Source organism: Sinocyclocheilus grahami, unplaced genomic scaffold (genome assembly GCF_001515645.1).
Source record: "Sinocyclocheilus grahami isolate Dianchi unplaced genomic scaffold, SAMN03320097.WGS_v1.1 scaffold759.1, whole genome shotgun sequence".
Taxonomy (NCBI): Eukaryota; Metazoa; Chordata; class Actinopteri; order Cypriniformes; family Cyprinidae; genus Sinocyclocheilus; species Sinocyclocheilus grahami.
In genome coordinates, this window is record NW_015505938.1 from 170,366 (window position 1) to 196,866 (window position 26,501).

General features: G+C 38.0%; 3 protein-coding genes across 10 annotated transcripts in view; 2 read left to right on the plus strand and 1 right to left on the minus strand.

Annotated features, from left to right (window-relative positions):
• LOC107561163 (ankyrin repeat domain-containing protein 26-like) overlaps positions 1-4,253 on the minus strand; it is a 41,302-nt gene extending 37,049 nt beyond the window's left edge. For all 8 annotated transcript variants that reach the window (XR_001605812.1, XM_016245530.1, XM_016245526.1 and 5 more), the window contains exons 1-2: positions 3,962-4,253; positions 3,253-3,546 (exon numbers count right to left, since the gene is read on the minus strand). Coding sequence is in view for 7 of the 8 variants with exons in the window: in XM_016245530.1 (XP_016101016.1) it covers positions 3,253-3,449 (197 nt within the window). In the remaining variant the exon portion in view is untranslated. The remainder of the gene's footprint in view (positions 1-3,252; positions 3,547-3,961) is intronic.
• Positions 4,254-6,775: 2,522 nt separating this feature from the next.
• LOC107561164 (inner centromere protein-like) lies at positions 6,776-17,779 on the plus strand. Its single transcript, XM_016245533.1, has 17 exons — positions 6,776-6,816; positions 6,932-7,004; positions 10,590-10,725; positions 10,820-10,856; positions 10,944-11,031; positions 11,281-11,418; positions 11,530-11,547; positions 13,493-13,602; positions 14,608-14,731; positions 14,826-14,948; positions 15,431-15,618; positions 15,700-15,790; positions 16,007-16,099; positions 16,327-16,413; positions 16,524-16,616; positions 16,879-17,026; positions 17,249-17,779. Exons 1-17 carry the CDS (start codon positions 6,776-6,778, stop codon positions 17,431-17,433), a joined length of 1,773 nt encoding a protein of 590 aa, XP_016101019.1. The 3' UTR covers positions 17,434-17,779.
• Positions 17,780-19,358: 1,579 nt separating this feature from the next.
• Positions 19,359-26,184, plus strand: prnprs3 (prion protein, related sequence 3). Its single transcript, XM_016245534.1, has 2 exons — positions 19,359-19,445; positions 23,553-26,184. Exon 2 carries the CDS (start codon positions 23,555-23,557, stop codon positions 25,313-25,315), a length of 1,761 nt encoding a protein of 586 aa, XP_016101020.1. The 5' UTR covers positions 19,359-19,445; positions 23,553-23,554; the 3' UTR covers positions 25,316-26,184.
• Positions 26,185-26,501: the final 317 nt, after the last annotated feature.

Consider the following 26,501-nt stretch of genomic DNA (forward strand, 5'->3'; position numbering starts at 1 on the left):
TTACATTTTACAATATATTCCAATATAAAACATATTTTAAATTGTAATAATATTTCATAACATTACTGTTTTTGCTGTATTTTAGATTAAATAAATGCCTTGGTTAGTGAGCAGAAGAGACTACTTTTAAAAACATAAAAAAATAATACAGACCCCAAACTTTTAAACAGTAGTGTATGAATGTTTCTTCTGAAAGAACAAGGTGAAGTAAGTCTAAGGGTGTATTCAGTCTTGTTTGGTTCGATTGAATCGAACTCAAGTTCGTTTCCCCTCTTGGTGCGGACCTTTTTGGCAGGTGTGAATACAACAATCGCGCCGAGACCCAGCTGAAGGGGTGGTCTCGGTCCGCTTCCAAACGAACTCTGGTACGGTTCGTTTAAGGTGTGAATATGACCCGACCTCGAGCCGACCCAATTGCAGAAATCACGTTTAGAAACAGACAACTCGCACATATAGTGCTGTTATTTGCGTTTCAATGGCTTAAATCACTTGTTTTTAAACCACAATGCTTAAAAACACATGCAAATTATGAGTTTTCCTGACCATGGCGCACAGTAACGTGATGTGAGCGCGCTAAATAGGCTAAAGCTTGCTGCAAAAATTACCATGACTATGTTGGGGGAAAATAGTAAGGAGATATTTGAATTATTTATTAATAAACTAGTGTTTTATGAGTCAGTGTCGCAATGAAGTTGATGATCCTGACTTGCCATCTCATTATTGGACGCACCTTTAGAAAGAAATTAATCTTTACTGATTACATAATAATAATAATAAGAGTTTTTGTTTTGGATTTGAATAATTTTGTTTTGTATTAATTTAAAGCTTTCTATAGATATATTCATCATGTCTATAAGGAAAATATTCGCTGAGTTTCGGTGCATTTTTGTGAAGTGCTCCTGTACAAGACCGAGACAAGTGCATTCTATTTGTTTTCTTTATTTTACAAAAGCACAACGTTTTCTTGATATTGTGAGTGTACGCAAATAAAAATAGATAGTACAGTTCCGAACGATGTATTATTCTTACCTGTATGAGCAAAAATGAGGTCGTATTTAATTTTTCTGCTGATGTCCTGAAGCGCGCTTCAGCTTCCACTCTTTTGCCCCACTGCACAAACGATTGGATATGCGCCTAATAGCGCACATTTATCTAGGTTAAATGTTTAAACTAACATTGTGATATGCTTTAAGTATTTTATATCTATAGATTTTATTTTCGGCATGTCGTAATTACAACATCGTATGACATAGTCTCATATGATGCTCATAAGTTTCTTCATATTGCGTTAGTATCTGATAACACCAAATCTATGAAAAGATCAATACGAAAGATCGCCATGATTAGCCTGTTTTTGCACTTCCTGTTTTTCCCTGCTTGAGAATTTCTGTCCAATGAATGGACGACCTTAGCTGACCTGTGGTTTTGTTTACAATTTCTGGTTCACTTGCAAAAAAGTGCAGTGTGAAAGCGAGCCGCACCAAACAAAAAAAAACAACATTGTATTTGGTCCGGACCAAAGCAAGTGAACTAGCGGACTTTCCTGGTGTGAATACACCTTAAGTTTTGGGATTATGCATCAACAAATGCTAACATTAAATGATTCTTCATGCATCATAATGTCCACAAGAATTCAAAATGGACCGATTTACTCCCTTAATAAACATTTTTAGTATTATCGTGAAGGTTATTCCAAAGAAACAGGTTAACCAATAATCAAACACCTATTTAGGCATTGATTTAGCAAACTGGCATTAGGTCTAGCTGCATTCTGGTATGAATTTTTTTTTTACAATCCCATCAATTCTCAGATCATCAATTTTCAAGTTGAACATGGAAATAGTTACTTTATAGGTGTATTAATTCCAACTTGTTGAACATTTTCATTTTGTAAAGAAAAACATTTTAATGAAAAATTCATGAAAGTTCATGAAAATTAAAAGATTTCTAGCAATGCTAAAATTGCTAAAAAATTAAAAATAGGCTAGATTATTCTCTTGTAGTGCAGCCAGAGAAAATTTTAGCAGGGCAAGTAAAAATCTAAAACAAATTCAGACCAAATCCATATTGTATATGCACATTTAGCTTTTGTAAATTAAAGCCACAATATGTAATTTTCGCCGCTAGAGGGCGCGTATTCAAAATAAACAAAGAAACAAAGGTGTAGTTAGATGAGGAATCATGGGAGTTGTGGTCTTCATCCCCACAGCCGATGCAATCCAACGGGACTCGGGCAGAAATCATGTTCATGGATGAGCTAATGATTTATTAACGTAGTAGAATGAAGCAGGGTGAGGCTGAAAGCCGTCGAAGCGAAACGAGGCGCTGAACGAGCGCGACACACGACTCGAAAGCAGCGGAGCTTTTATTATGCCACAGTCGAGCGCTTCCGCTGCTTCCGGTCGTGTGTATGTGGGGTAAAGCAGCGGAGCTTTTATTATACCACAGTCGAGCGCTTCCGCTGCTTCCGGTCGTGTGTATGTGGGGTAAAGCAGCGGAGCTTTTATTATACCACAGTCGACCGCTTCCGCTGCTTCCGGTCGTGTGTATGTGGGGGAAAGCAGCGCTGTTTTATCATACTAGATACATTTGAAAGTTATGTTATAATGCTACTCTGTGCGGTCGTCACCGGTCTATTAAAACACACAACATATTTAAGCGTCTTTGGTGTTTCCGGAAATCGAAGGGTTATGACGTCATCGGCAGGCGACACAATGACACTATAGACACGGTTCGTGTCATTAGATAAAAAAATTGCTTATTTCTCTGGATTTAAGCATTCTTCGAAACATTTGGGATACTGTAACACAAGTCAGCAAAATATATAACACTGTTCTATTGTTTTTTGGATATTTTTATAAAAAAATCTTACATATTGTGCCTTTAATATAATAATAATAATAATAATGAAAAAGTTAAAGTTAAATTTCATGAAAAATACAAATATTTCTAGCAAATATAAAAATGTATTTGCTAAAAAATAAATATAGGTCATTCTTTTGCAGTTGGGAAAATGAAAATGTAAGCAAGGCAATACAACTACTGACCAAATTCCCATTGCTGAGCCCTGAAGGAGAAGCCTGATGGGCCGCATTACAGAAACTTTCTATCTTAAGTCTAAGGTTAAGATCTGACAAGGTTCAATCTGGCAAGTTGCTGAAAATCGCTGTCGGTGGTAAGATTCTGTATTTTCTGTAATACATTTTGATTTGTCCACTACAAACAAAATAGTTGCAGATCATCAACCATTACCTGTTTTCCTTATCCAGCTGGTTTAAATCATTCTTCTTGGCCAGCTGTCTGAGTTTGACCACATCTCCGCTGAACGCAGCCTTGTGGACCTTCCCGAGGTCTTTCTCCTTCACATCATAGCTGGCCGACAGCACGCTCCCCGTCTCGGAGGGGCTGGGGGAGCCCTTCTTCTTCTTGAAGTTGAATATTTTCTTCATGCTCTGTGAAGGCACATCTCCATCAGCAGATTGTCCTTCACCTGAGCTTCAGGTTCTGATCACCTTGCATGTCTCGTCCATCCTCTAAAAATAAATCCTGCAAAGAGGATTAGAGTTATTCAATAATGACAGAAGCACAGGTCGGTCTGTCGTTGGTATGCTGTCCATATGACACTTCTGTTTGATCATAAATCACACATTTTTCTTTCAAAGGGTAGTGTGGTGATACTATGGTACAGTGGTAGTATCAGAGGGTAATATCATAGTATTTTACTCATACAGCACGGTGCTTTCAAGGCACTCCAATAACACCATGGTAAAGCATTGGTTTCATATTGAATAAGCTATAAACCAGCTAACTATACAAAGTATTATATTATAATCAAATGCGATAAACGTAACATATACGAACACAGTTGTTTAAATAAAAAAGTGATACCTGTTTAGAAAAGCGTATCATCTCAAGAGTGATCAGATCTAATCGTGTTAATCTGGTAGTCAACCAAACTCACCTACATTGTCGTTTCAGTGTGGGGCGTCTATGGTTTATATTTTAAAGATTATAAATTATGCTAGCTGTCGAGTGCTCAAACGACGAGCCGTTTACGACGCTAGCAAGCTAGCTGCTTCTGTTACCATGGTAACAGTGTGACGGTTGTGTTTAATCCTAATAATTAAAATTCTAAAATGTTGTACTATACGCAAAACGTCTGGGACATTTTAAGAACTGTCAAGCTGATCTGGTTTTACGTTTAATAAAATAAACGAGACTCTTATCAAATCACGGAACTCGTTATGTTTCGCTCTGTTTTCACGCGGAATGTCGAACACGCTGACGTCACGACGGAGGCGGGGACTTCACCGCACTCTTCCTGCATTGGACGGTTTGAATCTGACAGACATGCGTATCATCCAATGGGAGCACAGCTCGTCCTTGCCTAAACGTTCTTGATTGTGATTGGCCGAATCTGTCGTGACAGACAGCCGTATTGTTCAATCGCACACACGGATTCTTTGATCCCACCCAGAATCGGGCGGTTCGTAGTGTATTATTCGTCGGAGCAGAATTTTAAACTATTTAAACCGTTTTGAGCGGGTGGCAGAAAAACAAGAGACAGTGGAGCCGAAGGCAGAAAATAGCTTTTAATGTTTATGAACAAAATAGAAGCAAGGTTCATAACTTCGGATCATCAAGTCTTTGTTTTTGCAGTGCGGTCGTGCATACAGTCTAAAGAGGTAGATGCCGTTTTAAAATGTATTATTTCGCTGTTTAAGTTAGCTATGAATTCTTAATGCAGTCAGACATAAATTCACGTTTTAGTTATTAGCATGCTATTTTGTGTAATTTTAATATTCTTACGGCATAAATGTAACAACCGGAATATAATATATTTGTTTATTATATGTGATAATAAGTCCTGTGTTTGGACTGAGATCGGAATAAAGACTTAGTTCATAAAAAACCATTAGATTAAATGTTTACATTTCTTAATTTGAACATCATATATGGTTAGTATGCAGTAAGTTAATCTACCTGCATCATGAAATATTTCCAATGTTTTGAGAAACACCGTCTAAATGCTCAATTTCTTTGTTGTAACATTTGACAGACATATATTAATATTAATGAGTCTGGACCTTTTGCTCTTTGCTGTCAAGCAAATTCATGTTTTAACATTTTCCCTGAAGCACAATAGTAAACATGTGTTTTCAGAATGACAGCTTGTCAGAAGTGCCTAGTGGAGTCATAATGTAAAGTTAGTTTGTGATCAGTTGCATGCAAAAACTCAAAATGCTATTCTTTACACTTGCTTTATTAGTCAGTATTGCAAAATCAAGACCTATCCTTCTGTATTTCCAGGGGAGGCAACATGAGTTCCTTGCCGGAGGCCACGCGCTCCCTCATGGAGGTTTTTAATGGGAAGCTGCAGGATTTTACCAAAGAAATTGACCAGGTAAGATTACAATGCTACTATTTTTGGCTGTCTTAATTTCGTAATTTTTTTAACATTTTTGACAGAAAACTGTTTGTGACCTTAAAGCTTCTCTAATATATTTAGCAGCCTTTGCGATTTGACAAAAATATCACAAGTTTGATTTTATTTGGATTAATTGTGCAGCCCTACGTTCCTGTAGTTCAAACAGTAAAGCGAGACGCCAGCAACGCCAAGGTCATGGGTTTGATTCATAGGAAATGCATCAAATGTTTACTTTGAATGTAATGCAATTCATTTGAATAAAGGCATCTGCAAAATGCATAAATGAAATAAAACAAAAACAATCTTAATATGAAATGTTTTTCTGGTTTTGATATCAGTCTTTGTAAAGCTCGTAAATCTCCAGCACTATCAAAACATTATTCTGTTTAACTTTCCTTTAATATACATGAACTCAAATTGGCATATTTTTTCTATAGTGATAAAGTTTATGATGTCTTTGTCTCTCTGTAGTTTCTCCAAGGGGAAACGCAGCAACCTGCGTCGTTCTTCGGTCCAAATGACCCTGAACAGCATCTCTGAACTTGTTACGCCACACGTGCCAAACGACAGCTCTACGAGCCTGATGGAGGAACCTGCTCGTCGCACACGCCGCAACAAAACCACCGCCCCGGCTGAAACCGAACCTGTCAAACGCAGCACCCGAAACAAAGGCGGCGCCAAAGCCAAGGAGGTGGAAGAAGTGGCAGGGAACATTCCAGAAGTGAAAGAAGCCGTTGAGGTGCAGGATTCAGGCTCCAATCAGCATCAGGTCCTGGTGTCTGAAGCCATGGTGAGGATTCCCTCCTCGGAGCGTCTGAGTGCGGATTCACTGCTGAACGCTGGTGTGTCTCCGGGACGATCTGCTAATAAAATCCCCATCGCTGCATCTGGGTTGCAGACAACACCTCAAGGCTCGTCTCGGACATCAGTTCGGCGCTCGCTGGTGGTTCGCCGTTCTCTGGTGGGCCTCAGGCATAGCATGACCCAGGAAGCTGTTCGCAGGGCATCCCGACGATCTTTCCTGAAGAAGAAAGCCAGACTGGGAAACTCGACCTGCAGCAGCTCCGTCAGTGGTGAGACTAAGCTAAACTCGTATCAATTCGAGTCACCAACTCTGATTGTAAATTAATAGCTTGAAGCCAGTTTGAACACCTTAAAGGAATACTCCACCCCTAAATTAAAATTGTCATTAATCACTTACCCCCATGTCGTTCCAAACCCGTAAAAGCTTTGTTCGTCTTCGGAACACAATTTAAAATATTTTGGATGAAAACCGGGAGGCTTGTGACTGTCCCATTGACTGCCAAGTAAATAACACTGTAAAGGTCCAGAAAAGTATGAATTTGTATGGATGATGGAACTGAGGAAATGGAGAACAAAGAAGAACAGTGAGTGCTTTTGCTTTCTGTTTCAGTTGTTGAATTGTTTCTTCTGGGATTCAAACCCACTACCTTTCAGTTATCAGTTGAGATATTTTAACACTGTTTCACGGTTCTGTTTTAGGATTGATGTACCGCAAATGGTGACCGAACCAGCCACTGAAACCAAACCCGAATCAGAAATCCTCCAAACTGAGGTGAGAAGAATTTTCTGCTGTGGTTTTAATTTACCTTAGCTAATAAGAGAGACACAAGAGCCAGATTTAAGGCCCATTCACACCAAGGACAATAACTACAAAGACATAGTTTTCTAAATCGTCCTAAATTTAAGACAATGGCACCACAGCTATAACAATGATGTTACAGAGGAACAGTATAATTGATCATTTTCAAACAACTTTTTGCAGCTGATGAACAATACAGACATTGACAGCAATCAAAATTCATTCAACTTCAAAGAGCTTGAGCATTTAAAGCAGCAGACGACAAAACTGCAGCGCTCTTCTAATAAATATCCTCATATACAGTACTGTGCAAAAGTCTTAGGCCATTAGTGTTTTCAACAACAAAAAATGGTTTTAAGCCAGTTATTTCTATCTTTTGCTGTAGTGTGTCAATAGGAAATATCAGTTTACATTTCCAAACATTACTTTTGCCATTAATTGTAATAATCCAGTGAGATTTTTGTATGCACAAGGATCTCGCGTTTGTTGGTATCTTGCACACCGTTGTCGTCATCCTATTTGAATTGTGCTCGGGATTGCGCATCAGGCGCACCATCGTCGTCATCCAACCGGACAATTGGCAATCTGATAATGCAAGAGGACAATAGAAAACTATCAGTTTATCAATTAAAGTCAGTTCATTGTTGATTCAGTGATGTCATCGTCCAGCGCAGTTCAGTTCTCTTCAGAAATTGTGTCCCCAACTAAACAAACCAAAGGTGACAGTGGCAAGGAGCCAAAACTCCATCGGTGACCGAAATGGAGAAAAAACCTTGGGAGAAACCAGGCTCAGTCAGGGGGCCAGTTCTTCTATGTGGTTTAATTCCAGGCTGCAACACGAGACAGATTGAGCAGAGGACTCTTCTGGTTCTTGTGGTCTTGTTCCTAAGGCCGACGAAGTCTTTGCCGAGGATCTGTCTCTAGGGCTCTACATTTGACATTGAGAGCATAGGTAGTAATTTAGATATATTTTTAAGATGAAAAAATGAAAAATACAAATGCAAGAAACATGACTTTCAAAGGAAAAGTTGCTATCAAATAGCACACCTAGGTTCCTGAGTGATTACGAAGACTTGACAGAGTAGCTATCAAGTGTTAGTGTTCTAGATTATTAAATGCAGAGGATTTTGGTCTGATAATTAAAACCTCAGTTTTTTTTCAGAATTTAGCAGAAGGAAATTACTAGTCATCCAGTTTTTAGTTTTCTATCAGCTATGCATTGTTAGTTTTGCGAATTATGTTTCATCGGACCACAAAGAAATATATAGCATAATATATAGTATCATCAGCATAACAGTGAAAGCTAATGCTATGTTTCCTGATGGTATCTCCCAAGGGTAACATGTAAAGCGTGAAAAGCAACGGTCCTAGTACTGAGCTTTGATATTTGAGATCGGTCTGTAATTAACTAATTCTCCAGGATTAAGTTGTTGTTTTTTTTTGTTTTTTTTAAATGAGAGGCTTAATAACAGCCAGTTTGAAAGTTTTTGGGACATATTCTAATGACAATGATGACTTAATGATATTCAGAAAAGGATCTATAGCCCCTTTCGCACCAGAGGAACCTTTTTATAGTTCCTAGAGCTATTGGCGGAAGTCCCCAGATGTTCGCACTGCAGGAACTTGGAATGATTTTAGTTCTCGGAACTCCTTTTACGGGAACTAAATTAGCTCTTACTTCAGAGTAGGGTCTAAACCCGTGCTATAGGAACTACCAGTGATGTAAGTGTACGTTGATTGGCTGAACGCATGTGGGAAAACGCCGGCACTCTCCTTTTTTAGAAATCCGGATAAACACACAACAGTTTATTCACGGAGCAGTTTACAGTAGGCCACAAGAAGGAAAACGCTGGAAAAAAATGGACCGACGCCGAAGTCCAAGCACTTCTAAACATTTATGCTCTTTTCTCTGATTCTATCATAGAAATGCAAGTTGCCGTAGTAGATTTCGTAGTAGTCCTCTGATTTGCTCTTTCTATCGCATTACTTCTACTTCTACATTCTATCTCCATATCACGAAACCCAGTATATAAATCAAAAACACAGCTCCGATCACGGTGTCCTCCATCCTTTTATTGTTTACGTTGCTGAATGCTGCGCTTAAATGGCGTTGTTGTCCACTGGCTTTCATCACTTCTGAGTTCCTGTTGGTGGTGCGAATGCAACCAGGAAAACGGCTCGGGGGAACCTAAAGGGGCTTAAGACTTTTGGAAGCACATCTTTTAGTAGCTTAGATGGAATAGGATCTAACATGCATGTTGTTGGTTTAGATGATTTAACAAGTTTATACAATTCTTCCTGTCCTATAGCAGAGAATGAGTGAAATTGTTCCTCAGGGAATCTATAGTGCACTGTCTGATGCAATACTTTAGCTGACGGCTGCATGGTTATAATTTTATCTCTAATAGTATTGATTTTGGAAGTAAAGAAGTTTATAAAGTCATTACTGCTGTGCTGTTGGGAAATGTCTGTGCCTGTTGATGCTTTATTTTTCGTTAATTTAGCCACTGTACTGAATAAATACCTGGGGTTGTGTTTGTTTTCTTTTAAAAGAAACTAAAAGTAAGCAGATCAAGCAGTTTTTAAGGCTTTTCTGCATGTTGAAGTACTTTCCCTCCATGCAATACGAAATACCTCTAGTTTGGTTTTCTTCCAGCTGCGCTGCATTTTCTGGGCTGCTCTCTTAAAGACGCGAGTGTGCTTGTTATACAACAGGGTCGGACTGTTTTCCTTAATATTCTTTAAGCATAATGGAGTGACTGTGTCTAAAGTGCTAGAAAGAGAGTCAATAGTTTGTTACACCAAGTTTTTCTGAGATATTGAATATGCTGAGGAATTGAGACAAATCGGGAAGATTATTTACAAAGCAGACTTTTGTTGTAGAAGTGATGGTTCTACCATATTTGTAACACGGAGTTGAATTTGCAGCTTTAGCTATATGGAGTATACATGAGACTAGATAATGATCTGAGATATCATCACTGTGATCGTATTAAATTATGTATGATTATGACAATGAGTAGGTCCTGACACGTTGTCTAACCCCAATAGAGTTTAGAATGTCTTTAAATGCTGATCCCATGATTCTTCATGTCATTCCAGATGGACATGATGATGGTGAGATCAGATCTCTGTGTGTTGTCAGACTTCTTGTGCATACAAAAATCTCACTGGATTATTATAATTAATGGCAAAAGGAATGTTTGGAAATGTAAACCGATATTTCCTACTGGCACACTACAGCAAAAGACACAAATAACTGGTCTGCATTTCTCAAAAGCATCTTGAGATAAGTTGATTGAAGAGACCATTGGTAGCAATGGATCTACGAGCTACTTGGGCTTATGATGCTTTTGGGAAATGCAGCCCTGGCTTAAAACCTTTTTTTTTTTTGGTGAATATAGTAATGGCATAAGACTTGTGCAAAGTACTGTAGTTAACTTTATAGTTCTTAGTGTGAACAGGCCTTGAGCAAACAGTTATTTCTGGTATGATGTTTGAAACTATTTTATTGCATGGTGCAATTTGTAAATAACTGGTGGCTGCGTGATTTCAAAGGAACCTGAACCCGAGAAGACTGAAGAAAAGGAACCTGAGGTAAATGAATACAAAGTTCCAGAAGAGATTGCGGAATCTCCCAGCACCACTGAGAACTATCGCTTCACACGATCCATGGCTCGTACTTCAGAAACAGGTGCATGTCTAACAGATCTGCTGATATTATATACAGAACGTATAATTGGGTTGACAAGTAAGATTTAAATTATTTATATATTTTCCTGTTATAGATGACAGTGGAGGGTCAAAATCCAAAGGAGATGGCCGGTGAGCGCACCGTTAATTAGTTTTCCTCATTATAGTTAGTGGATCTATGCTGTTTGTTTTCTAATAGTCTTTGTACTTTTCTGTCAGGCCTACACGCTTGGGCTCAAAGCGTCATGCAGCTCAGGAAATCAACACACCCAAGAAGAAACAATCTCCTCCAAAGAAGTGCCTCACGGTATGAGCATCTCTGACCACAATAATACTGCCCATCCACCAAAATGAATCTGATTATGAAGCCAAGTCTTTTGAGTCTTGTTGAGAAGAAAGGCTTTCAGCAGAAGTCCACATAATGATTATCTGTGGTTTAATGCATTCGTAAAAAGTTTTTTTTAATGATCTGTGGCCAGCTTCTTGAGGATTGGAGTCGCAAGTTTTTGATCAGACCAGACAATCCATTATGTGTCCATTTGTTGTGTCCCTGTAGAGTATCACTCCACACATGCGCTCGTTCGTGCACACTGTGCAGAAGAACCAGATGCTGATGATGACGCCTGGCTCTCTGGGCCGCAGCACCATCATGAAGTCCTTCATCAAACAATCTGCCACCAAAACCGACGTCAAGGTGAGAAGGGATATTTTTGTATTTCTGAGTAGTCTAATATGTTGGATTGCATCAGCTGTAAATGTAGAAGTTGTTTAGTTGGTAATTGTACTTCCTGTCTGTCCCCCTCAGTTGGGCTCTGGCTCTGTGGTGAGTATAAACACAGTGAATCCAGACTGAGGTCATTTCCACGTCAGTCAAAACTATTTATTTCTGTTTGACTATTCCTGAATTATGATTGGCCATTTGTTTGTTGGTTACTTACACCAGTGTTTCCCAACCGGGGTGCCGTGTAAAAAATCCTTTTTTACTATTTTTAAATTGCTAAAATGTTCAAAAAAGCTAATTTCTAATGTCGCCAATAATTAGAGATGCACTGAAATTCCGGCTGCCGAAAATTAGTTCACCGCTCAGGATTCACTTTCACGTGGTGTGACGCTCTGCGTATTATCCCGCTCTATGCGTGTGCGCTCTGCTCAGCTCAACTCGTATATCTTTCATGCTCATCGGAACAGCGAAGTCCACTCAAAAATCGAGCTGACAGGAAACATCTATGTAGTACAGTATTATTTCTGTTTGCAATAGCCCTACTGTGCCCTCTCATTAATTGTTCTGCTAACTGTTATGCTCACGTGTCCTCTGATGATAATAGCTTTCTAGGATTAAACATTATTTGGATAATTGGTAAAAAAAAAAAAAAAATCTCTTAATAGACCTACCTGAAAAACTAAAAAGCAATTTATTTCATTTGTAGGCCTATCGTTATTTTTTATTTGTGCTATCATTAGTAATTTCTTTATTTGTTCTTATTTTATTATTAACTGCTTAGCCTCCTTGTCATTTATTCAATTTAAAGTTTTAAATCAAGCTATGTCGTGCTACTGCAACAAAATTACCCAGCTGTAAAATCAAAAATACACAGAGTGAGCAAAACTTTAATTACCATTATAACTAGCTATCTCACAATATGAATAAAAGCCTACATTCAAATCTGTCATATAAATTGGTCTTTTCATTAGAAATTAGCCTACTGATTGCCACCATTGATGGACAATTTTTTTTTCATAATATTAAAAATATCTGTATGACAGTATATTCTGCAGTTCTTCCCTGCTGTGCCGAATATCTATACTTTTCAAATGATCATATCGAAGTTAGAAATTCAAATATTGTGACAAAATTAATTTTGTAGGGTGCCACAAATTTGTTAACATTTCCAAAGGGTGCCGCGACTAAAGAAAGGTTGGGAAACACTGACTTACACTACTGTTCAAAAGTTTGGGGGTTGGTAAGATTTTTATTTTTATGGTTCTTAAAGAAATGAATGCTTTTATTCAGCAAGTTTGCATTAAATTTATCATAAATTGAGCTGTTCTTTTTAATTTTTTTTGATTAATTAAAGAGTCCTGAAAAATAAAATGTATCTCGGTTTCCACAAAAATTAAGCAGCTCAACAGGTTTTCAACATTAATAATCAGAAATGTTTCTTGAGCATGAAAACGGCATATTAGAATGATTTCTGAAGGATCATGTGACACTGAAGACTGGAGTAATGATGCTGAAAATACAGCTTTACATCACATGGATTTCATTTTTAAATATATTCAAACAGAAAACAGTTATTTTAAATTGTAATAATATTTTACAGTATTATGGTTTTTACTGAATTTTTGATCAAATGCAGCCTTGGTGAGTATAAGAGACTTCTTTAAAAAAAAAAAAATTTACTGATCCCAAACTTTTGAACAGTAGTGAAACTCATACTGAACTTCCTTTAATGGGCACTTCACTCTAAACGGAAACTGACCTGCCACTGTACCATTCAGACTTTGTCAGATTAACCTCATCATTCATGTGGTGTATGGATGTGTGTGTTTGTGGTTTGGGAAGTTCACATTCACCCCTTTTTGTATCCGAGACATTTGCCAGAAATCTGTATTGTTTTTAATCCTTGCTTTTCCCATAAAGCAAAATAACCTGTCCTTATATGTTTAAACTCTAGCTTCCAACATCATTGTTTAAAACCTGAGTCACTGACTTAATTCCTGCAAGGTTTATTTTTATGATCACTCTAAAATTGTCACTTTTCCTCCAGGAGCGAGAACGGCAGAAGTGGGACGCCTTGAACAAGAAAATAGAACAAGAGAATGAGCGAAAGAAAAAGACTGAGGAGGAGAGGCGAAAGAAACAGGAAGAAATTAAAAGGTGGGAAGTTTCTTTTCTGAAATGTGACCCTGGACCACAAAACCAGTCATAAGGGTCAATTTTTGGAAATCGAGATTTATGCATCATCTGAAAGCTGAATAAATAAGCTTTCCATTAGGGCTGCACAATTAATCGAGTTTCTAATCTCGATTACAATTACGGATGCCACAATTACATAATCGTTCAAAGCTGCAATTAATCGAAGTCTACTTATGTTATTCTAAGTGTTTTTTTTTTTCTACAGGTTATCTTAAGGGTTTTTCCATTGTTTTAATTTATATAATGCCATGCATATTTTAACTTTTTTTATTATTTAAAGAAGAAACCAATTCAATGTAGAGTTGACATTTGAGGCTTAATACTATAGAAAAGCAATAAAAGCTTTTCAGTTTGAGTGTTTTCAGCTCGTTTATTTTTATATAAAAATATGGCATGCAGTTGCTTCAAACAATGGTATAAACATCATTCAATGTAAAGTGTGATAATCGTAATTAATATTGCTATTACAATTTCGAGGGAACAATCGACAATTATGATTTGTCAAAATCGTGCAGCCCTACTTTCCATTGATGTATGGTTTGTTAGGATCGGACAATATTTAGCCGAGATCCAACTATTTGAAAATCTGGAATCTGAGGGTGCAAAAAAATCTAAACATTGAGAAAATCATCTTTAAAGTTGTCCAAATGAAGTTCTTAGCAATGCATATTACTAATCAAACATTAAGTTTTGATATATTTACGGCAGTAAAATTACGGCATATTACGGACTTAATATCCTAATGATTTTTGGCATAGAATAAAAATCGATAATTTTGACCCATACAATGTTTTTTTTAGCTATTGCTAAAAATATACCCAAGCGACTTAAGACTGCTTTTATGGTCCAGGGTCACATATGCGTTTGCCATTGATCGATATGGTACTATTCAATAAATCGGAATTATCAATCTAGTTTAAGTGTGAATGCAAATCAGGACTCAAAAGTGAATTCTGTCCGCTTTAGGAAGCGGGACGAGCGTTTGAAACGGGTTGTTGAGGCTCGAGTGAAAGGTGAAAAGGAGAAGGAGCAGGAAAAGAAAAAGAAGATTGAAGAAAAGATGGCACAGCTGGAGAAGAAAAATGACATGGTACTGAAGTAACCCACACTAACTTTCTAGTTAAATTGGAGTGTTTCATTAAAGTTTTTCATAAGCTCTCTCTCTCTCGTGCTCTCTTTCTCAGCTGCGTGTTGAGCGGTTGGCTGAGGAGAAAGCCAAGAGGAAGGTGGCCACTAAACGACAGGAAGACCTGGAGCTGCGCAAGAAACAGGAAGAGACAGCCAGACAAAAGAAACTTCAGCAAGTTGTAAGTCAACCTCAGCAATCAAAGTGGAGAGTCCATGCTGAAAGAAATTCAGCGTAGGCGATGGATGACCTCAACAAATAATGAAAGTGTACTTTACACACAAATTGTATATTTCTTTTTTGCAACAACTTTTCAGTCCAATAGCAAATAATATTGAGCCTAATATGATCGATGTATTTTATTGATAGATTTACGTTTTATAAAAAAACATTTGTCTCATGCTCACTAAGGCTGCATTTTTTAAAATCAGTTTAGTGAACAGTAATATGAAATATTATTTCAATTTGAAATGGAAATCTATAAATGTTTTTACTGTCACTTTGGATCAATTTAATGCATCCATGAATAAAAGTGAATTTTTTATGTATTTAAATTTATACTGATCCCAAACTTGTATAATTTATTGATTTCATTTTTTGTCGCTAATTGTAGTTCATATACTTAACCGTTTTAATTGTTTATATACTTGTCGTTTTCTTCAGGAGGAAGAGGAGCGGCGACACCAGGAAATGCTGGCCAAACGCAAGGCTGAAGAGGAGCGAGAGAAGGCCCGCAAACTGGCCGAGGCCACCCGCGCTCTGGAACTGAAGAAGGAACAAGAGCGGGAGAAAGAGAAGGAGCGGGAACGAGAACGCGAGCAGGAGCGAGAAAGACAGGCTGCAGCTGAGAAGTTGGTGTTAATTTTTCGTGCATGTTTAAAATGAAACGAGGACATTTAAAGATACTAAATATGCATGTTTGTGTCTCGCAGAGAAAGACTAGAGAGAGAGAAGGCTATCGCTCTTCAGAAGGAACTGGAGAGAGCAGCCAGAGAGAAGGAGATGGAGGAGAAGAGGAAGATGGTGAGAATTTAGTTTCTGTCATGTGGAATGTCATTGGTCCAAAATCAAGCTCCTTGTAACTATATATTAAACATCTGATGTCTTCTGCTTAACTGTGATTGTTTTTTTTCAATAAGGACAGAACTATTATAGAAGATGTGTAGCACCTGCTTAGTACCTGACACTTGTGTTACATAACGATCCCAAAATCTTATCAAATTTGTGTTCCTTTAACAGGAAGAGCAGAGACGGGCTGAAGAGGAGAGGGAAGCCCAAAGGAAATGTGCTGCTGCAGCCTCTGCCCCGGAGCCCCCTACAGTTACAGCACAGGTAAAGTCTGTTTGTTAGTTTTTCTTTAAGTATTATTTATGTACTCTTATAGTATTTAGGCATTTTGAATTAGCTATATATATATATATATGCATACATATAGATTTGTTTTATTCAAATATTTTTTTTATTGTGTGTTTGTGCATATATTATAAACTGTTTTTATTCATACATTTTATATTTGGTACATTCTAAATCCATTTTAAATGTTTTTGTAAAATGAACAGGTCTCTGCCGCAAAAGCACATGCAGCTAATATGCTCAACACAACTATAACTAAGAGTTCAGCTCTAAACATGACTGTAGATATTGAGGTAAACACCTTTGCTTTCCCAGTTCTTTCCATGCCTATTCATTTTTGTTGTCCTAAATGCTTAGTATTAAATAATATACATATACTAAAGCTCTCATTCCATCTCCATAGAGCTCAGTTCTGAAAACTCCAGTTGGGAAAGGAGCTGCTCACAATAAGACCATAGATCACGGAGCTGGACTAAACGTGACCGTGGACATTGAGGTGAGGTCACGGCAGCGGTTATGTGTCTTTCTCCCTTGCTGAAGGAGGGAAAATGTTGGATAAAATGACTAAGCACAGAATGGTTCCCCGAGAAGGAAAGTGATGAAGACTTAAATTTCCATTTGGATATTTTTTTCCTTGTAATATAAGCCACTGACTACTTCTAACTTGAGTTTTTTTGTTTGCTTCGAAACACACAAACCAATCTCAGATGTCTGGAACAGCTGGTTTCTGACCCCATCTCTTGTTTTATATTTCACAGCAGTCTCCACAGTCATACCAGATCACCCCTAAGGGCCAGAAAGTGACCGTTTTAATGAATCCTGAAGATTACGGCATGGACCAGAACAGTGATGACTCAACAGATGATGAATCTGCGCCCAGAAAACCCATCCCATCCTGGGCTGAGGGTATGATGATGCTTGGCAACTACTGGAAATGTTTTTTTTGTAGTTACAGTTCATGTTATGTTCTGTCTGAGCACTGGTCCACATGGTTTTCACTGAATTCTGATTTGAACATTTTTGGATATACCATTGTAACTTTTAGCATGAACTATCAGCTCATGTTTATTCTGTGGTATCTACACCATTGCTACTCTATTATCCTAATGTGATGCGTGCTTTGTGCAGGTATGCAGTTGCAGCAAACCATCATGAAGCACTATTACAATCCACTGGATCTCAATTCATATTTCGGAGAACCTGAACCGCCCAAACTGGAGACGATCTTCAGGCGGACCAAGCCTCGCTTCTTTAAACGCACTAGCTCTGCTGTCTGGCATTCTCCACCACGTTTGGGAAATCTGGGCAATTAATAAGCAGATGTTTTTTGTTTTTTTTCCCCCCTACTTTTATTCTGTCGTCTTTTTTATGTTGTTGTCTTTTATACTCTAAACTCACTTTAATAAAGCCTTTTAAAAGTATATATGTAAGTAGGTTAGATTGGGGGGGGGGAGCAGAACAGTAAAGGTTTAATTTACCTGCTTTTTTTTTTATGGGACTACTTTGTCACCCATGTATTTAAATATAGCGTCACATGTAATAAATCTGGAAATGTACACAGGAGCTGCTACAAATGGGATGGTGATGTAGAAAATATGGGGATGGCGTTTGACTACAAAATTCACTTCACGAAGAGTGTCAGAATTACTCTGGACTGTTAATAAAAGGTGTAATTTCTAAATGTCCGTGCAATTATTTTTAGTAGATTGTCATGAATGTAATTGGAAAAGTCTGAAAGCTAAATCTGGGTGCATCTGTTACAATTCTTTGACTTAAAAAAACCTGAGGGAAATTGAAAATCGTAAATTTAATTCATAGCATGTTCTAATTTCTTTAGTCATTCGTGTCACACAGTACTGTTAGAGTTTGTTGTAATTTAGGGAAGCATTTTTCTAGTACCAAAAACAAAAAGCTTAGCCACAACTTTTTCTAACTTGATTATTTACATAAAGAGCTAATTAGCCTTTTTAAGATTGACTGTTAGCTTGCATTATAAAATCAACTTTTAAGTATATTTTCAAATATTGAACCGATTTCTGTAATTTAATTTAACAGGATAGAATGTGAGACAGACAACATTATACCACAAACATTAAGAACATCATGAAGCTAAAATAGATCTAATTAACCTGGTTCGTATGGCTCCAAATCGTCAAATTTTTGCTCAAACTTGACTAGATAACTTTAAAATCACCTTCACTAGTGATTATAACCCAGATTGCACAGGTAAGTGCAAGATGTCTGTTAAAGATTGCTGTGTACAAACATCTGATAAACGTCTTTAAGATGTCAGTTTTACATGCATTCTAAATCATAAACATCTTAAAGACATCTTCTAAACATCTATTTGACATCGGAAACGTCCTATAGACGTATTGCAGATGAGCAAACACTTTAAATAATATGTCTTGCAGATGTAAATGCAGTCTGCATTTACATCTGCAAGACATTTATTTTTTTCCTATTCATTTTCTATCTTGAAACGGGTGAACTTATTCAATAAAGACATGATGGGACATGGAAACCCACTGCAAACTTGAATGACCATCACAGATGTGACCCTGCAGCACAAAAGCAGTGTTGAGTCGCTGGGGGATATTTGTAGCAATAGCCAACAATACATTGTATGGGTCACAATTATACATTTCTCTTTTATGCCAAAAATCATTAGGATATTAAGTAAAGATCATGTTCCATGAAGACATCTCGTAAATTTCCTACCGTAAATATATCATGTGTTATCATTAGTAATATGCATTGCTAAATACTTCATTTGGACAACTTTAAAGGCGTTTTTCTCAATATTTTGATTTGTTTTTTTGCACCCTCAGATTTTCAATCTCGGATTGATTCTCGGCCCAACATTATCCTCTTCTAACAAACCAAACATCAACGGAAAGCATATTTATTCAGCTTTCAGAAGATGTATTAATCTCTTATGACTGACTGGTTTTGTGGTCCAGGGTCACAAACGTGTACTTCTGGCTGTAAAGTGTTTTGATCAACAACTGAAAGGATATGTAGAGAAAAAGCATTTGCTAAATGAATAATTATGTTAGGGTCTGCCCAGAATCCCCAGGACAGGTCTCTGTTGTTGTTGTTGTTGTTTTTATTTTATTAATTGCATATGCTGAACAATTAACATGCCAGGACAGTTCTAGTATGTTGTGTCAGAGGAAGGCCAGTAGTGCGCATGCGCAGACGGCGGCACTTACTCAAATCTCGTGAGCGCGCACGTCAGTGGAACGATTCATCGTCACTGACGTCATCACGCAGCCAAGGAGACAACAATCACTCAAGAGACCGAGCTGGACTCAGCACGCAGGTACGTTAGCGATTAAAACACGTTTATTATTAGCGTAAACAGAGCTGGTTGTGTTATGATTGCTCACTGGTTTACTGTAGCTGCTCGTTTTGCGTTATAATAACCTGTGCAGTTAACGGCGACACGCCTAATATAGTCCCGCTATTTAAAGCATTTGTGAATTTAGCGGCCTGCTATTTTTTATATTTATCATAAATTAGCATTTCGACACTGCACATCATGTTTACATATCGTATACATTCACTCACTCGCTCGCTCATGTTTTGAATAATTACGTAATGTTGTATAAAAGGAAAATCTAATAAACGTCGTGTTGTCATTGCTGATATTATATTGAATTTTGTTTGATATTGTCGAATATATTGAGTATTTAGATTTAATTGTGTAAATTAGTGCAGCGCATGTTGCCGTCGAGCCGTTAGATGTCGGACAAGGCCTCCGTACAAGGACAGAAATACACGCATAACACACAAACTACTGTTTTCATTCCTGTCGGTACACGTTTCGTCACGCAGGTACCGAGATATTAAGATGAACGTGATATCTAGACTGTTTTAGATTGTTAAACGAGATAATTATTGTGTAATAATACAGGAATGATGCCACACCTTTTTTTTTTTTTTTTTTTGCATAAATCTGCACTGTAGATGTGACCGGGGCTAGTTGTCACGCTTTTGCTCCAGTTCATTTTTAGTTAGGATTGGATTATTTCTGTAGAGGCACAAACTACAAAGTCTTGACTATTCTGAGTTAAAAATGAATAAATAAATAAAAGAAAGAAATGGTTCAAGTTAAGGCTATAGCAGGGCTATGTATGGGGAAAATTGTCATAATAGCAAAAATATAAAAGACAACAATTTTTTGACCAACAAATAGTGTAATTAATATATAATTTCTAAAATTTTAAAAGCTAGTGACAACTTGCCCCACCCCAACATTTATGGAAAATGCCCTTGTACTTGAGATCATAGTTCAGTTAAAGTCCTTAATTTTCCTTCAGATCAGTTACTTATGAAAATGTTAAAGATTACATGGGGGGTTACTTCTGAATATTTTCACACACACCCACATTAGGGTTGGGTACCGTTCACATTTTACCCGGTACGGTAACCTGAATTATCGGTGAAAATCTAATTAATTTTGCTGAAAATCAAATGAAGGCGTTAAACGTTTATTTGAAATCAAATGAAAATGAAACCCATTTATTTTTTGGCAAACAAACTGAGGTTTACTGTTGAAATTAATACATGGAAGAAAATTGTGTGATTCCTTTAAATAAAAAACAATTATAGGCTAATAATTGTATTGTTTTTTTCTACAATTAAGTGATTAATCTGGTTGTAATATTTATTTTTATCATTTAATTGTTTTATTTAAATTTGATAGAAAATGGAATATTTAAGGATGAACATTATACTGTACAAGAGTAATATATTTCTGTTACATGTTAAACCGTACTTTTATTTTGACAGGTTGCCATGAAGTTTCTGTGTGTATACAGCATGATAATGCTAGTTTTCTCAAATGAAACGGTAAAATTCTCACGAAGTGACTCTCACAGCAGCTCTGGAGGTTAAGTTTTTGTGTTCATATAGTGAGACGCAGAGGCCGGAAATCACCGCGAGCGTCACGCGTGCTTCAGTATTTGTGTAGTAAACAAAACCGCGTTTCCGCCATGCATACATACAGAGGCAAGCGGAACATGCAGGATTCATATTTCAACCTTTTTGCATTTTAATATTCACAGACACTAGTTCATATCGCGATTCGAATTAAGTGGTAGTGGCTACTTTTGATTTATTCGTCCAAAATTTACGAATTCCGTGGCATTCTGTGCTATAGAGTAAATTATGTTTTTATGAATGGACTCCGCGATCCCGTCCGCGTTTTCTCAGAAACCATATGGCCCTAGAAATATAACCACACTTCAGCTTGCCCTGTGCGTTGTTTAAACGAGTTGTGTAAACAACACACGTTGTTCGGTACCCAACCCTAACCCACATACATATTTAATGGATTTCTTTCCCAAATTGCATTGACTGCTCTAAAATATGAGACACCAATGTTTCAGGAGTTTAGGACACAGAATAAGACACGTTTATACAGTAAATACAGTATGTTTTTTTTTTTTTAGATGAACTGTTAGATGCATGTGTTTCCTGTCATAGCTATGCAAATATTTGATTTCAAAAAGTTTTTCAGATTTCAGTATCATAGCTATTAAACTATATCTTGTTATGATTTTAAATCTGTATTTAACCTCAGAACGATCTCAACGTAAAAAGAGCTGCTGAAGTCTGATTTTGTGGTGGCTGTGCTTTAAAATTAAATTATTATCAATTATTCAGTTATTAACCCTGCCTGCTTTAAATGTTTCAAAATGATTTACAGTTGAAAAAAAACATTTTGAAATAAAGAATTTAGAAATGTAATAAAAAAGTAATCAAATGTTAATCAGTTACATTACTTTAGTAAAGTAATTAAAATGGTTACACTACTCGTTTCATTTTAAATAGTTACTTTAACCAGTAATTTGTAACCTATTCAATTTCCAAAGTAACCTTCCCAACACTGCATATACAAAACATATATAAACCGTAGGGATATGCCGGTATCAAATTTTCATGTTGCGATTAATTGCTAATGCTTTTATCACGGTATGCGGTATTATCACGGTATTGAAACTTAGTTTTAAAAAGTGCTGTCATAATACAGTATAACAGGTTTAATAACTTTTTTCGTATAACAAAAATAACTGTACATTTAAATGCAATAAAGCAATACAGAAAAATTTATAAAATTTATAAAGTTAAAAGTTTTACACAATGTAAAGTGTGACCGAACAATAAAGAAACAAAACACTTTCAAACAATATCTAGGGCATGTTGTAGTCCAGATTCAAATGTAAAAAAAGTTTGAAAATAAATGGCCTAATAAGTCTAAATATTGAAGTATTTGGCGCTGTGATAAACATCATAGCAAATACACAAATCTGAACGGCTGTTTAAATAATTTAAACACGATTCAGAAACAGAAAGTAGTGCAGCTGCTTTGTTTACAGGGTTTCCGGGGTAACGGCTGCATTTAAATGAATTATTATTATTATTATTATTATTATCTGCTGTCAGACAGTGAATGCGCTTTCGTTCAGAGAGTCTCTCACATGTTCTGCCGTGTGCTTCTCGTCCGCGCTTGTTTACATCAGAGTGCGCACGCGTCTTTCACGCAGCATACAGCGCTGTTGTGCATTTTGACCAGTTGATGGGAAAAGTATTCTTAAAATGCATTCAAAATTCGGAATAATTTGTAATATATAATTATTCACGGTATTTAGAAGTGCCCACGATAACAATATCGTGCATATTCATTTCCGTGATATATCGCATTACCGAATAAGTCTAATAAACTGTGTAAATATTTTGGTCAATGAAGACCTTTCTGTTTCTGTTTTTCTCAATCTCTCTCCGGACTTTCTGTCAGTGGTAATTAATGCGAACTTTTCTTTTTGAACAATTGCAGACAACTCCGCCTTTTCTACAAACTACGTTTCACAACCAATCACACGTGAGAATTGAAACGGGAAACTGTTCTCATGTGAGAATGGATTTATTTCTGTCAAAAACTGTAGACTGCAATTAACTTGCAATCTAAGTTGTCTACACTGATTTGCAGTGAAAAATAAAAATAAAGTAGAATATGAAGGAAAGAGAATGGTTGCTTGCTGGTTTTCTGTTGCACGTCTATTATGACTCCTCCTCCTGAACTTTCCCATGCCCTGTATCGTCATTTCCAGTCAAAACACTTCACAAAACACTTGCAGGACTGTGAGTTGCCGACAGTTCCAGATATTTAGCATGCCAAATATCTCACGGGCATCGGCGCTTCTCCCAGATCCCGTCTTTGATAACATGCACTACGCAATTTTCACTCACATGAACGAGCACCGATTTTTCCTCAAATTTCAAGCATTTATCAGCAATTTCCACTAAACTGTTGGCGAGTGAAAATCTGGGCTAAAATCATGCAATGTGTGCCTGGCATAAGTGACACATCTCATTTGACAATTTTGAAAATGATCTCTTCATTGAACCTCTCTTTCTTTTTCAGAAATGGGTCGCTTAACAGTACTGTTACTCTGTCTGGCTCTTATGGTGTCAGTTTTGGCAAGACGAGGGAGTGGCGGTAAAGGCGGATTCAGCTGGGGCAAAAGTGGCGGAAGCTCAAACAAAGGTGGAAGCAGCACAGGAAGCCGAGGTAGCAGCAGTAGCAGCAGCAGCAGCAGCAGCAGCAATAAAGGCACTAAATCACGTGGGACACACTCGTCCCCTGGAGACTATCCTCGGCAACCTCAAGTACCAAACCAGAATCCACCGCCCTACCCTGGTACTGGAGGCGGGTATCCAGGGCAGGGCAGATATCCACCAGCAGGCTCTAACCCAGGTCAAGGATACCCTAACCAAGGTAGCTACCCAGGACGTGGTGGCAATCCGGCCCAAGGTGGCAATCCGGCCCAAGGTGGCAATCCGGCCCAAGGTGGCTATCCGGCCCAAGGTGGATACCCCGCCCAAGGTGGATACCCCGCCCAAGGTGGTTATCCAGGCCAAGGTGGTTACCCAGCTCAAGGTGGTTATCCACAAGGTAACTACCCAGGGCGTAGTGGTTACCCAGGGCAAGGTGGTTACCCAGCACAAGGTGGTTACCCAGGGGGAGGATCATATCCAGGAGCAGGTTCGTACCCCAACAGGCACCCTGGACAAGCTGGAGGATATGGAAATCCTTACCCAGCTGGAGGCTCTTATCCAGGTTATCCAGTCCGTGGAGGTTCCAGCCCTAACCAGTTTGGTGGAGGTTTTGCAGGAGCAGGAGCAGGAGCAGGTGCAGGTGCAGGTGGATATCCAGGAGCGGCACAATATCCTTACTGGAACCCCAACAACAAAATCATGAGCCCAAGCTACGGTGGCAACTACGGTAGTTATGGGCATGGCGGCAGATCACCTTTCGCCCAGTCAGTGCAGAGCATGGGTATGGCCCCTTCAATTCAATCAAAGGGGTTTGGCAAGCAGGCGATTTTGGCTGCTGGGGCTGGGGCGGTGGCTGGTATGGCTCTGGGATATGGCCTCGGAAGTTTCCCCCGCCCCCGTTTCAATTTCCACAACCCACAGGAGGAGTACTACTACAATAACTACATGTACAAACGTTACGGCCAACCTCCCCCTGACGGTAACGTGAACGTGAATGGGAACACTAACTCTCAAGGTCGAAGCCCAGGCGATGCAGGATCAACCTCTGCCGGACAAGGAAACGTTAACCCTCATGACATCTTCCAAAATCCTCCACCGCAGTCCTATGATAGCTTCATGAACAGGTGTATGAAGAGGACAGACTTGCTTCGAGAGAAACCGGAAGGAAGATCGAGGAGATCCACTGACTTAGTTGAGGCTCAAGCAGCAGAAGTAGGCGATGATCCTACTGGTGCTCAAGAAAACACCACAAGCAACAACAGCACTGCAGAAAGAGACATATCCGGAACCTCTTCATTTGTAACATCAAGCCCGCCCGAAACACCCAGTCAACCTCAAAAGCAGACCCAGGAAAGAAAAGCAGAAGCTGATGATGACGATGACGATGACACAGTTAGCATTATGGAGATTGGCTATCCTGTGCTAATTGAGCAATTGAAAGCACGCCGTTGTGTCGAGCGCTACATGGCCTATGCTGAACACCATGCAGAAAAACAGGTGCAAGATCGCAGTAACATAGATGATAGATCCAGCAACAGTAGTGGTGACATACCTGGATCCTTCAGCCATGGAGTTATGCTACTCTTTACTAGCATTCTGTCGCTTATCTTCCGTTCCCTTCTACACTAAAATTCTGGAAAAATTTACACACATAGCCATTGAGTCAAACTGAGAAATGGACCGTTTGCACCCATCACGTTATCTGAGGAATTTGTCTAGGCTGTTTAGAGACTTTAAACAAGGTATTCTCGAAAGACTACTTGAAGATTCAACAGAAAGTACTGACACTTCTCACAATGACTCCTGTATATTTACTCTACTAAATTGCAACATGAGCCACCTAACAATTTGTCATGAGCCCACATCTCAAAGCAATTTCCAAAGGAGCTAAAACCCTTTGCATACATTTACTTTTTAGTGTTCACATTCCATCACTGCCACGTTCTTGCATGTGTTAGACACTAACACTACACTAACCAAGACAGCATAACGCATGTCGCATGAACCCTTTATTATCTTCAGTTTAAACAAAATTGTGCATGGCATTGGCTTTTGACTTATTGTTTTCCACTGGCAACAGCAATTACAATTAACTATGATTATTTTGTAGTAGAATAGAATGATGGCTTCCAGTTCTGTTCTCATGGCAGTTCTTTTGAGAACAGTTCTGTTCTCTGTTCGGATGGCAAACCTATATGTGTAGTAAAACTTTGTGTTGTAGTGTTAACTTTGATTGTTTGGACTGTTAACTTAGGGATTAACTTTCTACTGATGTATTTATATCTTTTAAATTATAATTATAAACATAGTGGTTTTTCACAGTCCTCAACCGTTAGCTTTCTTATTTTTACTTTTTAGGGGCCATTCACAAAGAATGTGTTTTTGGATAAACATAGACTAGGTGGACATCTTTAAACACTGACTCTTTTGAAGTAAAAACATAAACACTGCATTTTTAAAATGCAGTATCAAATTAAAAAACCATTTGAAACACACACACACACATTTCCAGACCTTGTGTTTTTATTTCATTCCACCTTCTCTGCGTCTCATGTTTTTAAACGTAAAAACACTCTCTGTGTGAATGGCTCCTTACTGAATGTTTTGTGATCATAACTGTTTGGTTTTTAACTCCGTATGTGTACGATACACCTTGCACGTCAATTTAATTCATATCAGATGTACATGTAATATAACACTAATGCAGGTCAGCTCAACGAAATATAAAACCGCATTTTATATAAAGCTGGATCTTTATCAGTTGCTTGGTTTTGTGGTTTCTCTGAATATTAGTGCTGAACATTCAAGTAGATTA